General features: G+C 44.0%; 1 protein-coding gene across 5 annotated transcripts in view; it reads left to right on the top strand.

Annotated features, from left to right (window-relative positions):
• TRPC7 (transient receptor potential cation channel subfamily C member 7) overlaps nt 1–13,926 on the top strand; it is a 227,258-nt gene that overhangs the window by 196,802 nt on the left and 16,530 nt on the right. For 4 of the 5 annotated variants that reach the window (XM_053288511.1, XM_053288510.1, XM_053288512.1 and 1 more), the window contains one exon: nt 13,715–13,768. The exons of the other annotated variant lie outside the window; for it this stretch is intronic. In XM_053288511.1, the coding sequence (XP_053144486.1) occupies nt 13,715–13,768 (54 nt within the window). The remainder of the gene's footprint in view (nt 1–13,714; nt 13,769–13,926) is intronic. 5 annotated transcript variants of the gene reach the window in all.

Raw genomic sequence — 13,926 nt, forward strand, 5'->3', positions numbered from 1 at the left:
ACCCTGAAATTTGCTTCAAATTTCATTTTGTGTCAAGTTTCAGCATCAACCCTACCCCTGGCACAGACTGAAGGAGGAAGCTCAGGCACAGAAAACCTCAGTCTCTAAGCAGAGCCACATACAAGGGACACTGTTGCTTTGGTCAGTGACTTGCCCTTGAGTCCAGTATTATGAACCCATCACTTGTGTATGACCTGCCAAGGGCCTCAGAGCTGTAGATTTATCTTGTTAATGGTAACCCAAACCTAATTTGAATACAAATGTCTTACACTGCTTCTGGAAGACATACAAACAAAATGAGGAATTACTACCAAACACTTTATCTGCGTGCCCTTGGGTTTTGGTGCTAGATGGTGCACTTAATGGAACATCACCAATCTATCTTAAAGATGGGAATTTAGGGGTGGGCACTGCCTCCAACACTGTGCCACTCCACAGGATACAGTTTTGTTATGCTTGTATATTGTGTCATCAAATATATATTTCTTGTACACACAAAACAAAACTCCACATCATGCATGGTATAGAAAGGTTTAGCAAGCTTTATCACTCTCTGATCTTACTAGAACTAATTAACCAGTGAAGGTTAATTAGACGATTGGACTTCCCTATTTCCCTATGAATTAGACGATTGGACTTCCCTATTTCCACTCACCATCCTTGTGATGGTGAGCATTGCATTGGGCTCTGTCAAGAGTGACAAAAAAGAATCCCTACCTCTCTCCAACTTGTAGATGGGGACAAAATTCTTCCAGTCAGTTGGGGTGGACTTCAGTGGGTACAGTGCAGCTATAGGAAAGACTCACTCACTTCTCCAGCTCAAAGCTGGAGAGTAAGGCTGGTTTAGGAATGTAGGTGGTGGTCAGTTGGAGCACACCCACTTTGAAGCAAGAGGGAGATGCTGGTGGTGCTGGATGGATGAAGAAGTTGGTGCACGTGGGTCTTCCAAACACAAAGAAATGCCCAGCCACTCTTTCCAGCTATGGAGTGGATGTTAGGAATGCCCATTCTGGCACTGAAGAGCTGAAGTGTCCAAGCTTCTTGCTCATTTAGTACCCAAACAAGCTATTGGACCCCTTCCAACTCCACATTTTGAGCTGGAATGGGGGATGGGTGGGGACCATCCTCACAGTTGTGGTAAATTTTGCCCTCACAGTTGTAATTACCAGCTCCACATTGGAGCCAGGGTGATGGAGAGTGGACAATTCTCCCTGATCTTGTGGACAGGAGCGCTGTTTATTTCCTCAGCCACAGGTGCCACAAGATTTGGTAGCAGGGGCAGGAGCTAGAGGTATGCACAAAACTGGAAAACCCGGTGGTCCGGTTCAGTTTTGTACACACATGAGCTAGGCTCAGTTCACACAAATGGCCTCTGCACATGTGTGGCCTCCACTCTCCTCTGTGGGAGTTGTCTGAGGTGGTGTGTGTGTGGGTGTCTGTGGAGGTTCCCCCTCCCCCTGCCAGTCTTCCTTATTCCAGGCCAGGCCATGCAAATGCCCACTGCACAGGCACGGTGGCCTCCAAAATGTCTGCCGTGCCGAGGGACCATAAGGGAGCCGGTGGGGGGAAGGGGAACCTCCAGAGGAGGTAAGTGTAAATTGTTTTTTAAAATAAAAAAATTCACCCCTCCCCCGACTGAACCGAACCAGGAGCAGGGTTTGAGGGGGCGCTGGACCGAACTGGCCCAGTCTGGTTTGGATTCAGTTTGGACTCCAAACTGGACCGAACAAGCCAGTTCCATGCACACCTCTAGCCCAGAGGTGGGGCATGAACGTATTAACTCTCTTCCATTGCTGCTCCCCAGCAGCTCATATTCAGAGCAATACTGCCTCTGAGCATGGATGTTCCACATAACCATCATGACTAGTAGGTATTAATAGATTTGATTGATTGATTAAGTGACGTCAAGTCGGTGTCGACTCTTAGCGACCACATAGCTAGATTCTCTCCAGGATGATCTGTCTTCAACCTGGCCTTTGAGGTCTCTCAGTGGTGCATTCATTGTTTTCTTGATTGAGTCCATCCACCTTGCTGCTGGTCGTCCTCTTCTTCTCTTGCCTTCAACTTTTCCCAGCATTATGGACTTCTCAAGGGAGCTGGGTCTTCGCAGAATGTGTTCAAAGTATGATAGTTTGAGCCTTTTCATTTGTGCCTCAAGTGAAAATTCTGGATTGATTTGCTCTAGGATCCATTTGTTTGTTTTCCTGGCTGTCCATGGTATTCTCAAAAGTCTACACCAGCACCAAAGTTTAAAAGCGTCAATGTTTTTTTTCTATCTTGTTTCTTCCAAGTCAAGCTTTTGCATCCATAGAGTGTCACAGGAAAAACCATGGTCTAAACGATTCTAATCTTTGTAAGTGTAGTCATGTCACAGCATCTAAATATCCTTTCCAAGGCTTTCATTGCAACCCTACCAAGTGCTAGTCTGCGGTGTATTTCTTGACTGCTGAATCCTTTACTGCTGAATCCTTTATAGGATGGTCGATCCTAAAAGGCAGAAGCTATCCATCACTTCATTGTCTTCATTGTCAGTTCTGAGGCTGGTTGCTGTATCCATTGTCATTCGTTTAATCTTCTTGACATTTAATTGTAGTCCCATTTTTTCACTTTACTCCTTGACTTTCATTACTAGAGCTTGCAGATCATCCACATTCTCAGCTATCAGTGTGGTATGATTAGCGTAGCGCAGTTTATTGATGTTTTTTCCTCCAGCTTTAAAACCACGCTCATCGTCTTCCAATCCTGCTTCTCTCAGTATATGTTCAGCATATAAATTGAATAAAGAAGGAGAAAGTATACAGCCTTGTCTTACTCCTTTGCTGATCTGGAACCAGTCTGTTTCACCATGTTCCGCCTGGACTGTAGCTTCCTGTCCTGTGTATAGGTTTCTCATGAGAACAATGAGATGTTCCGGTACGCCCATTTTCCTAAGGATATTCCACAACTTGCCATGGTTGATGCAATCAAAGGGTTTTCTGTAGTCAATAAAGCACATATTGACGTCTTTCTGGTATTCTTTGGCTTTCTCAGTTATCCAGCATGCATCAGCAATGATGTCTCTTGTTTCTTGGCCTTTTCTGAAACCAGCTTGAACATCCGGAATTTCCCTTTCCATGTAGGGCTTTAATCTGCATTGGATGATCCTGAGCATTTTTATGCTAGCATGTGAAATTAAGCATATTGTGTGATGGTTTGCGCAATCTGTTCAGTCTCCTCTCTTTGATATGGCTATGTAGACTGACCTCTTGCAATCAGTTAGCCACTGTGTCATTCTCCAAATTTGCTGGCATAGTTTGGTTAGAGCCTTGACTGATTCTTCTTCTGTTTTCTGCCATTTTTCTGTAGCTATTCCATCCATTCCTGTAGCCTTCCAACGTGGTAATGTCCAGAGCACTGATCTAATTTCATCTTCTCGTACTAGAGGTTCTTGCAAGTAAGGAATATCTACTTAGATTTACCCTTCTTTAGTTGGTTTAAACACCACTTAAAGAGATCTAAAGCTAGTGGCCATTATCATAACTTAAGGCAGTAACTTCCATAACATAATTATGTGCTGTGTGAAGAAGTACAGTGTCCCACAATTTTTGGATGGCCTTGGTAGCCAAGCCAAAATGTGTGGTTCCAGGTCCCTGTGCCTTCCTTTCCGTGTAATCTTCTGCATATATTCTTGGAAGTATGTGCCACAACATTCAGTGGGGCTGTCTACAGTTCAGCATCCATAGTTCAGCATGCAATCCTAGTTCAGTTCAGCATGCAATCCAAGCACACTCCTCCCTCCACTGCCCTGCCACCACAGATCTTCCCCCAAGAAGATCCATGCTCCTCCCCTCTTGTGGCACTGCATTCCTGATACCCATTTCTGCTTCCCCCACCAACTTTGGCTCTTGCTAGGGTTGTGTGAGCTGGCGTGACTCAAGCCAGGCTCAAGTTCAATCTGACTCAACTTGAAGGGTTCTGGTCGAACCAAACCAGGCCCGGTTCGGCCCAAATTCAATCTGAACCTGGTTCAATTTAAAAACAAAACAAATAAATAACTTTAAAAAACAACTTGTGAACTTCCACTGTGGGGGCGGGGTTCGGTCCAGGGTCGAACTGAACAGTGGTTTGGTTCCACCCTGAACAGTTGAACCAAATCAGTTTGATGTGGAACACATTCAATGTCGAACCTGTTTGCACATCCCTACTCTGGGCTTCCCAGAACCATCTAATGGGCCATGGTGGAAAACAGAATGCTGTACTGGATGGGCCATGGTCCTCCTTATGTTCTCACAGAGATGTTACATATTTTAAAGCCATTTTATACTATGCTAAAAAGGAAATAAGTTCAGAAATATAGTTTTAAAATCCATTCTGCCTTCCCTTTAATATTGACAATTTCCATGCCAAATGTGTCTTGTTTCAAGCATCCAGAAGAAAGACTTAAAACAATGAAGCCCCTCAAAACTAAAAAAAGCCATGGCATCTTCTGCATGAATCATGTTAACCTTGAAGTAATTATGCAGGATAAATTGTTCTTTTCAAAAGAGAGTAATTATAGTACATGGTAGGTTGGGACCCATCTAGCAGTACTAAAGCTAGAGGCAGCAATGAAAAATCAATGCCTATAGAAAAAGACAGCTGAAATAAGGGTATTTTTTCCCCTTTTGCTTTTTTCATGATGTTCTTACCAAGCTTGATTCCAAAATATATATTATTAAAAATGTCAAGATTTCATGATGATGATGATGATGATGATGATGATGATGAAGAACAAACTAAAATAATAGAAAGCAGAAAGTGATGGCCAAACATACTTTAGGAAGCATACTTAAGAGAACAAGCAGCAGAGATCAATGCTGGTGTTCTGGCCAATATTTATTTTCAGCTAGAGAGAAAAATTGTTAGGTCATTACTAGTAGGGATGTGCGAGCAGGTTCCGAACCAAACTGGGTCAAAGTCAAACTGGTTTGATTCAAAGACCTGGGGTTGAGCCAAACCACCCCCGGTTCGGCCTGACCCTGGCCTGAAACACACACACCCCGGCCATTTTGTGGGGTTCACGGACCTTTTATGGCAATTTTTTTTAAAAAAACACCAACAATTTAAACTTACCCTTCTGGGGGCTTCTCTGAGGTGTTGGTGGGGAGGTCCACAGAGGTTCCCCCTCCCCCAACCAGCCTTCCTTCCTTCAAAAATGGCCCCGTTTGGCCATTCTTCAGCCCATTCAAGGCTTTTCCCGGCATGGTGGCAATTTTGGAGGCCCATTGCACAGGCACGGCAGCCTCCAAAATGGCCGCTGTGCTGAGGAGAGGCCCAAATGGCCGAACAGGGCCATTTTTGAAAGAAGGGAGGCCGGCTGGTGAGGGGGAACCTCCACGGATCTCTCCCACAGACCAGACCGGACTGGGGAGTTTGAGGGGGTGCCAGACTGAACTGGCCTGGTCTGGTCCGGGTCTGGTTTGTACTCAAACTGGACCAGACCAGGCGGTTAGGTGCACACCCCTAATTACTAGTATATCCTTCCTATATGGCTCTGTCGGGTTAGCTTTTTAAAATGGTGCACGTTGCCATGTGACAGTTATTGAAAGTACTTTTTGGTCACACTGTAATGAAAAGGTGAGGGGGAGGTGGGGAGAGGACAGCCAAACATTCATTCCTAACACTCTTGGTAATAAGCCACATGCTGGCATTTATATTAGTTACACATCGATATGAGAAGGGAAAGCTACTTCAATATTTCATATTTTAATATTTCAAATGAAAGTATATGATATATTGAAGTAATATTTCCCCCCTAAGGATGTTTGAAATATGAGTATAACAAAGTATGAGGTAAAGGCACATCATTTCCCCCCATATTTTCTCTATATTTTCTCATATTTTCTCCATTTTCTACTTTTTCCTTATACAGACAAGCCTTTAATGAGTTGGTGTCTTCAATAACATGCTTTTTTCTTCCCAATAAGAGTAATTCCTTCTGCTACAAAATATGCACATCCTGAAAGTCAGAGAAAGGAATAGGTAGGTGTGTGTGTGTGTGTGTGTGTGTGTGTGTGTGTTTTGTCACGTGCAGGCTAACCCAGGCTAAGAATGCCCTGCCTGGCTTAGGCTGCGCATGAGAACCACTGGGATGGGGCCTGATTCCAGCAGGGCAGTGCTACCTAGCCTGTTGTGGTCCAGGCCTGATTTATATACTAAATATGCTCATTAGCTAGCATACAAAATTAGGCCTGTCTCATAGTGTCACCAAGTGACCAAGTTCTTTTATATAGTGACCATGTAGGATCTGGGCGCAAGGAAGAAAGGAGATCAAACCAATCCTAAATGATTCAATGGGCTTTATTGAGTATAAAAGAATAACAACATCAATCTAGCTGAGCAGAAAGCAGAACATTCTATCAATATTACTAACAGTATTTCAACCCTAACCAGCAACAGTATTCACCCAGTGTTCCTAACTAACATATGTGTGTGTATTAAATCTTCCCAAAGCCTAGTATAATTCAGATATAGATGGAAAAAAGGGGGGGGGGGGTAAGGAAGGTTGGGGACTGGCATGGGTTGGGGATATCAGGAATTAGTAGAGGGACAAGGGGAAAGGAGAAGAAGGGGAAAGGATGGAGGGATCCAAGGCTTGTAGAGGCAGCATATTACCAGGATCAGAGGCTTGAGAGTGGTGGATCTTTCAGCTGAAGGAGCGAGGCTTCTGGCTGGAGACAGGAGCTTTTGGATCAAGCATGCAGTTTGCTCAGAGCACGGCTGAGAGTCAGAGCATCATGGCTGGGGAGTCTTGACTTCTCACTGCGCAGTAGAAGTCACAGGCAGTTCCTGTCCATGGACAGAGTTCCTGCTTGTTGCCCCGCGGCTTAGCAGCAAACTCTGGGATTGCTCGTGAGCAGATCTTGCTTGTAGGCACAAGATTGCTAGCTCTCTGTCCAGTAGCCTCATTCTTTATAGTTGTATTTTCCTTTGATCTCTCATAGAGTCTATTCAAATCTCCTCATCTTTTCCTGGGTCCCCAAAAGGTGACAATTTGCTGTTACCTTCTGGATAATGTCTTTTTAATTATTCAGGCAGTCCAGGGAGATCTTAATCCCATCTTCTGTTAGCTGCTGTCTTGAGGAGGGTACATTGCCCAAAGCAAATCTGCAACTCTGAGCTGTAAATGGGCCCCCTTCTCTTGTCCCAGATTTTGCTAGCCTGGTCCTAAAAGGTGTTAAAAGTCAGGAGTTAGTGAGAGAATTAGTTCTATTTGTGTGAGACAGCAATTACATTATTTCTTGTGTACCTCTATCTAGTGTGTAGTTATAACAAGAGAATATTTAAAGTAACATAAAAAGGGGTACATATGTGAGGCAAGTTAATCAAGAGACACAATGGGTCAGGCTTAATTACCAGTCTCACACTGCTGAAATTAACCTGCTGTCCAGTAATCCCCTTACCTCACTGACAGGATGCTTCTGCCTTAGTCAAATGACTAAGGCAGAAGCATCCTGTCAGTGAGGTAAGGGGATTACTGGACAGCAGGTTAATTTCAGCAGTGTGAGACTGGTAATTAAGCCTGACCCATTGTGTCTCTTGTGAGTTCCACAAACACTGATAAACAATGCTAGATTACCCCTGCCTTTACAAATCATGTATCAGGCACTACCCAGGCAGATCTGGGTGTCAATTCACCCTCAAGTTCAGGCATTAATTCATTTCTTAATATAAAATGAAGTCAGCCTGAATTCCACATACTTCTGATTTGGTACCTCTGGGTCTAATATGTTAGTGTGCCCTTAACAAGCCCTGCTTTTTATTTATTATTATCTATTATTATTTCATACATTTATGTACTATCCCATCCAAAGTCTCTGGGAGGTGCACAACAAGTTAGGCCAGGCCAAACAAGTAAGTCTTTAGGGCTTTCTTGAAGGCCAACAATGAGCCCAACTATGGATATCTGCCGGGAGTGCATTCCACAGGCCAGGAGCAGCTACAGAGGAGGCCTGGTTCCGAGTCACCACCGGATATGCAGGTGGTAACTGGAGATGGACCTTTCCGGATGATCTCAGCATGTGATGGGGATCATACAGAAGAAGCCGTTCTCTAAGTTACCCTGGACTTAAGCCATTTAACACTCTGCCCAGAAAATATTGGCAGCCAATGCAGCTGTCTGAGGATAGGCATAATATGGTCTTTTGGGGTTGCCCCAGAGACCAGTTTGGCTGCCGCATTTTGAACTAACTGAAGTTTCTGAACTACGTACAAAGGTAGCCCCATGTAGAGCTCACTGAAATAGTCAAGCCTAGAGGTTACCAGCTGATGCACCACTGTTTTGAGACCATTCTCTTCAAGGAATGGAAACAGCTCTTGGATCAGTCGAAGTTGATGGAAAGCACTCCCGGCCATAGCCTCCACCTGAGATGCCAGGGTGAGGCCTGGATCCAAGAGCACTCCCAAGCTGCAAACCTGTTCCTTCTGGGGGAGTGTAACCCCATCCAACACAGGAATATCTAACTCATCCCACAAATTCCAATCCCCCACAATGAGTCTTGCTTGGATTAAGCTTCAGTTTGTTGTCCCTCATCTAGCCCATTACTGCCTGTAGGCGGGCATTTAGGGAATGAATGATGACACCCTTCACCAAATCTTCTGATGACCTCACCCAGCGGCTTCATATAGATGTTAAAAAGCATTGGTGACAAAATGGAGCCCTGAGGGACTCCATATGATAGCTCTCGTTTCAAAGAGCAACTGTCACCAAGCTTCACCATCTGGAATCTGCCTGAAAGATATGAGCAGGTGACTGGAACGCAAGTGGAGGAGAAGTTGGCTAGAAATTGACAGGTCACAGCATAGAGCCCATTTGAAGGTTTATGCGGAAGCAGTGCATGCAGCAAAAAAAACAAAACAGTTTGGGTCTGCGCTCATTGCTTCTGCAGGTTCGTGTTCAGCAGAGCTGCCCCGGGTTGTGAGGAGTTTGATTCAGGCTCCTTCCAGTTCGAACCAGTCCCCAGAGACTGTGTTCTGCTGTAATGCCTACAATTGGTTCTTTAGGAACATAAGAACAGCCCTGCAGGATCAGGCCGAAGGCCCATCTAGTCCAACATCTTGTTTCACACAGTGACCTACCAGATGCTGCTGGAAGCCTACAGGCAGGAGTTGAGGGCATGCCCTTGCTCCTGCTGTTACTCCCCTGCAACTGGTATTCAGAGGCTTCCTGCCTCTGAAGCTGGAGGTGGCCTATAGCCCTCCAACTAGTAGCCGTTGATAGACCTTTCCTCCATGAAGTTACCCAAACCCCTCTTAAAAGCCATCCAAACTAGTAGCCAACACCACAACTTGTGGCAGAGAATTCCACAAGTTGATTATGCATTATGTGAAAAAAGTACTTCTGTTTGTTGGTCCTAAATTTCTTGGCAATCAATTTCATGGCATGACCCCTGGTTCTAGTATTATGTGTGAGAGAAAGGAAATTCTCTGTATCCACTTTCTCTACACCATGCATGATTTTATAGACCTCTATCATGTCTCCCCACAGTCGTCTTTTTTCTAAACTAAAAAGCCACAGGTGTTGTAGCCTTGCCTCATAAGGAAGGTGCTCTAGGCCCCTGATCATCTTGGTTGCCCTCTTCTACACCTTTTCCAGTTCTACAATGTCCTTTTTTAGATGTGGTGTCCATAATTGTACGCAGTACTCCAGGTGTGGCCGCACCATATTTTTGTATAAGGGCATTATAATATTAGCAGTTTTATTTTCAATCCCCTTCTGCATGATCCCTAGCATGGAATTGGCCTTTTTCACAGCTGCCGCACATTGAGTCGACCCTTTCAAAAAGCTGTCCACCACAACCCCAAGATCCCTCTCCTGGTCAGTCACCAACAGCTCAGATCTCATCAGTGTATACTTGAAGTTGGGGGCTTTCATCCCAATGTGCATCACCTTACACTTGCCAACATTGAACCACATTTGCCATTTTGTTGCCCACTCCCCCAGTTTGGAGAGATCCTTTTGGAGCTCCTCACAATCTGTTTTGGATTTCACTACCTAGAACAGTTTGGTGTCATTTGCAAATTTGGCCACCTTGCTGCTTACCCTTGCTTCTAGATCATTTATGAATAAATTAAAAAGCACCAGTCTCAGTACATATCCCTGGGGGAGCCCGCTTCTTACTTCCCTCCACTGTGAAAACTCTCCATTTATCCCTACCCTCTGTTTCCTGTCCTTCAACCAGTAAGCAATCCACACATGTACTTGTCCCCTTATCCCATGACTGCTACATTTCCTCAGGCAAAGAACTCCAAAAGGTCCTTGAGGCAAGATTTACATTTGCAAAAGCCATGCTGGTTCTCTCCCAGCAAGGACTATTCTTCTATGTGCTTTACAATTTTTGCGGACAAAATCTCTTCTATTCGGGTCAGTTTGGACTCCACTTTTTTTGCTGAGTCTATTAAGGTGTTGTTCAGCAATCCCTCTTGCAGTATTAGATTGGATCAGTTTCAATCTGTGATGCCTGAGGGCGTGGACATGCTGCTTGGGGCTGTGCAACCTACCACTTGTTCTCTGGATCTTTGCCCAACTTGGCAACTTCTATCTATCAGGGAAATTGTTGGAGATGGCCTAGTTAATATCATTAACTCATTACTGAGGGAGGGTAGGATACATAAGAACATAAGAAGTGAACAGCCCTGCTGGATCAGGCCCAAGGAAGCCCATCTAGTCCAGCATCCTGTGTCGCACAGTGGCCCACCAGATGCCACTGTAAGCCAAAGGCGAGAGTTGAGGGCATGGCCTCTCTCCTGCTGTTACTCCCCTGCAACTTGTACTCAGAAGCATCCTGCCTTTGAGGTTGGAGGTGGCCCACGGCCCTCCGACTAGTAGCCGTTGATAGACCCCTCCGATGCCTCCTTGTTTGAAGGAAGTAATGATAAGACCACTTCTTAAGAAGCCTTCCCTAGATCCTTCAGTGATAGATCAGTGATGGAAGCCGGTCTCCTATCTCCCATGGTTGGTCAAGGTGATTGAGAGAGTGTTGGCTAACCAGCTCCAGGTGGCTTTGGAGGAAACTATTTATCTGTGAGATGGCCTTCGTCGGCCTGATGGATGACCTTTATTAGGGAATCGACAGAGGGAGTGTGACTTTGTTGGTTCTTTTGGATCTCTCAACAGAGTTTGATACCATCGACCATGGTATCCTTTTGGATCGCCTGAGGGAGTTGGGGATAGAAGGCACTGCTTTGCAGTGGTTCTGCTCCTATCTCTCAGGCCGATTACAGATGGTGGAGCTTGGTAAAAGTTGCTCTTTGAAATGGGAGCTACTATATGAAGTCCTTCAGGGCTCCATTATGTCACCAATGCTTTTTAACATTTACACGAAACCACTGGGTGAGGTCATCAGGAGATTTGGTGAGGGTGTTATCAGTATGCTGATAATACCCAAATCTTCTTCTCCATGTCAGCTTCAGGCAATGGCATAACTTCCTAAATGCCTGCCTATGAGCAGTAATGGGCTGGATGAGAGATAACAATTATTTTATTGATTGATTGATTGATTGATTGATTGACTGATTGATTTGATTTATATACCGCCCTTCCAAAATGGCTCAGGGCAGTTTACAATTAAAACAAACCACTAAAACAGTAAAGAGCTAAAACAAATTTTAAAAAATATGACAATTAACAATTTAAAAACATTTTAAAACAACAATTAAACAATTACAGTGATTAAAAACCCTGAAATCGGGTTTTTAATTTTAAAATAAACCAGATATTAAAACCCCCCAAATTTAGGAAGCTGAGAAAGCTTGGGGGGAAAGATGGGTTTTCAGGTGTTTTTTAAAAAATTGCCAGAGATGGGGAGGATCGTATCTCAGCAGGGAGCACATTCCACAATGTGGTATTTAGTTCAGAAACTTCAGTTAGTTCAAAATGCGGTAGCCAGACTGGTCTCTGGGGCAACCTAAAGAGACCATATTATGCCATATTACAGCTGCTTTGGCTGCCAGTATTTTTCTGGGCAGAATACCAAGTGCCAGTTATCACCTTTAAAGCTCTAAATGGCTTAGGTCTGGGTTACCTTGGAGAGTGCCTTCTTCTGTATGATCCCCATTGTACGTTGAGGTCATCCGGGGAGGCCTGTCTCCAGTTACCACCGGTATGTCTGGTGGCGATTTGAAGTTAGGCCTTCTCTGTAGCTGCTCCTGGTCTATGGAATGCACTCCCGGCAGGTATCCGTAGTCTGGGCTCATTGTTGGCCTTCAAGAGAGCCCTAAAAACTTACTTGTTTGGCTTGGCCTTCCAAGGTTTTAAAATTGTTTTTAAGTATTTTTAACTGGTTTTAAATGGCTCTGAACAGTTTTAGATATGTTTTTATATTGTTTTAACTTTTGTTTTAAATGGTGTTTGTTGTATTTTATTTGTTGTGCACCACCCGGAGCCTTTGGATGTGGCAGTATAGAAGTGTAATAAATACAGAAAGAAAGAAAGAAAGAAAGAAAGAAAGAAAGAAAGAAAGAAAGAAAGAAAGAAAGAAAATAAGAAAGAAAGAAAGAAAATATAGTCATGCTTCTACACTGTTCCAGAAAACATTTGTCAACTATTTAGAACATAGGAAGATAGGAAGCTGCCATATACTGAGTCAGACCATTGGCCTATCTAGCTCAGTATTGTCTTCACAGACTGGCAGCGGCTTCTCCAAGGTTTCAGGCAGGAATCTCTCTCAGCCCTATCTTGGAGAAGCCAGGGAGGGACTTTCTGCTCTTCCCAGAACAGCTCCATCTCCTAAGGAGAATATCTTACAGTGCACCCTGCTTAGCTAATGGGACAAGTTATGCTTGCTACCACAAGACCAGCTCTCCTGTATATCTTTGGCTATGTTCTTTAAAACCATATTGCTACATGGGGACTTCAGTCTTTTATCTCATTGAATGGTTTGCCCAGGAGATTCCAGTACTGTGTTGTGTCTTAGAGATTGAGCTGCAAAACAGGACTTCCCTGGCTGAAATTTGTCTCTGCCATGAACTCACTTGGTGGTCTTATGCAAACCACTCCCTCACAGCCTCAGCTCCCCTAACATAGGGAGAATAATACTTCCGGAACAGGGTCATACCACTTTTTAAAACCTCTTAGTAGGGTACTGACTGGTGGCTGACATCCAAACTAATGAAGCTGCGGTGCAGCTAATGCTGCACTGGTGCCAGGGGAGGGCACAATTTTTGCCGATCTCCCCTTTTTTTAAAAGCCAATTGCGATCCCCCAAAATATGTCCCGCAAGCTTTGTGACCCATGAAGTAGTAAAGAAATTGGCAAAAGTGGGGAAAGTTAATTTACCAAATGCAACAATCATTTTTTTGAGTCAAAAATATGGAAATATTGCTGAAGATGTCAGAATGAGACACTATTGTGTTGACAAGCCATACTAACCCTAGATATGATTGTGAAAACTAGCTTGCAGTTTTATTTCCATTCATCTGTATCTATTTCAATTGGTACATTTGACAAAATTAACATCAACCACACAACTAAAGGAAACAAAAACCTTAGTAAATCTTCACTCATTATCAAGGATTCTGCAATAAATAATACTGTTAAATACTAATGTGATAGGTGAATGAAAAGGAGGTGGTCGTATTCTTGCATGCTGATTCCTTGTTTTCCTGCCTTGCTCCCTCCCCCCCCCCGTCTATTTCTTTTGGGATTCAGTTATTCCCCACTTTCCCAAAATATGTTCCTTGATTTATGTTTCCTCAGGTGGCAACACTACTTCCCAATGGATTCTACCACCATGGCCATCTCCAGCATATAGTATGTGCATTATACCTTCTGTATTCTTTTCCAAATGACCCTACCTCTCCTCTGCATGCAAATATGCCATACTCCATTCTTCTTATATATCTTAGAACTGGTCCCCTGACAGACAGAACTGATTCCCTGAACCTGACAGTGGGCAGGTTCATTTGATC

The sequence above is a fragment of the Hemicordylus capensis genome, chromosome 2 (genome assembly GCF_027244095.1).
Source record: "Hemicordylus capensis ecotype Gifberg chromosome 2, rHemCap1.1.pri, whole genome shotgun sequence".
In the NCBI taxonomy this organism is placed as follows: Eukaryota; Metazoa; Chordata; class Lepidosauria; order Squamata; family Cordylidae; genus Hemicordylus; species Hemicordylus capensis.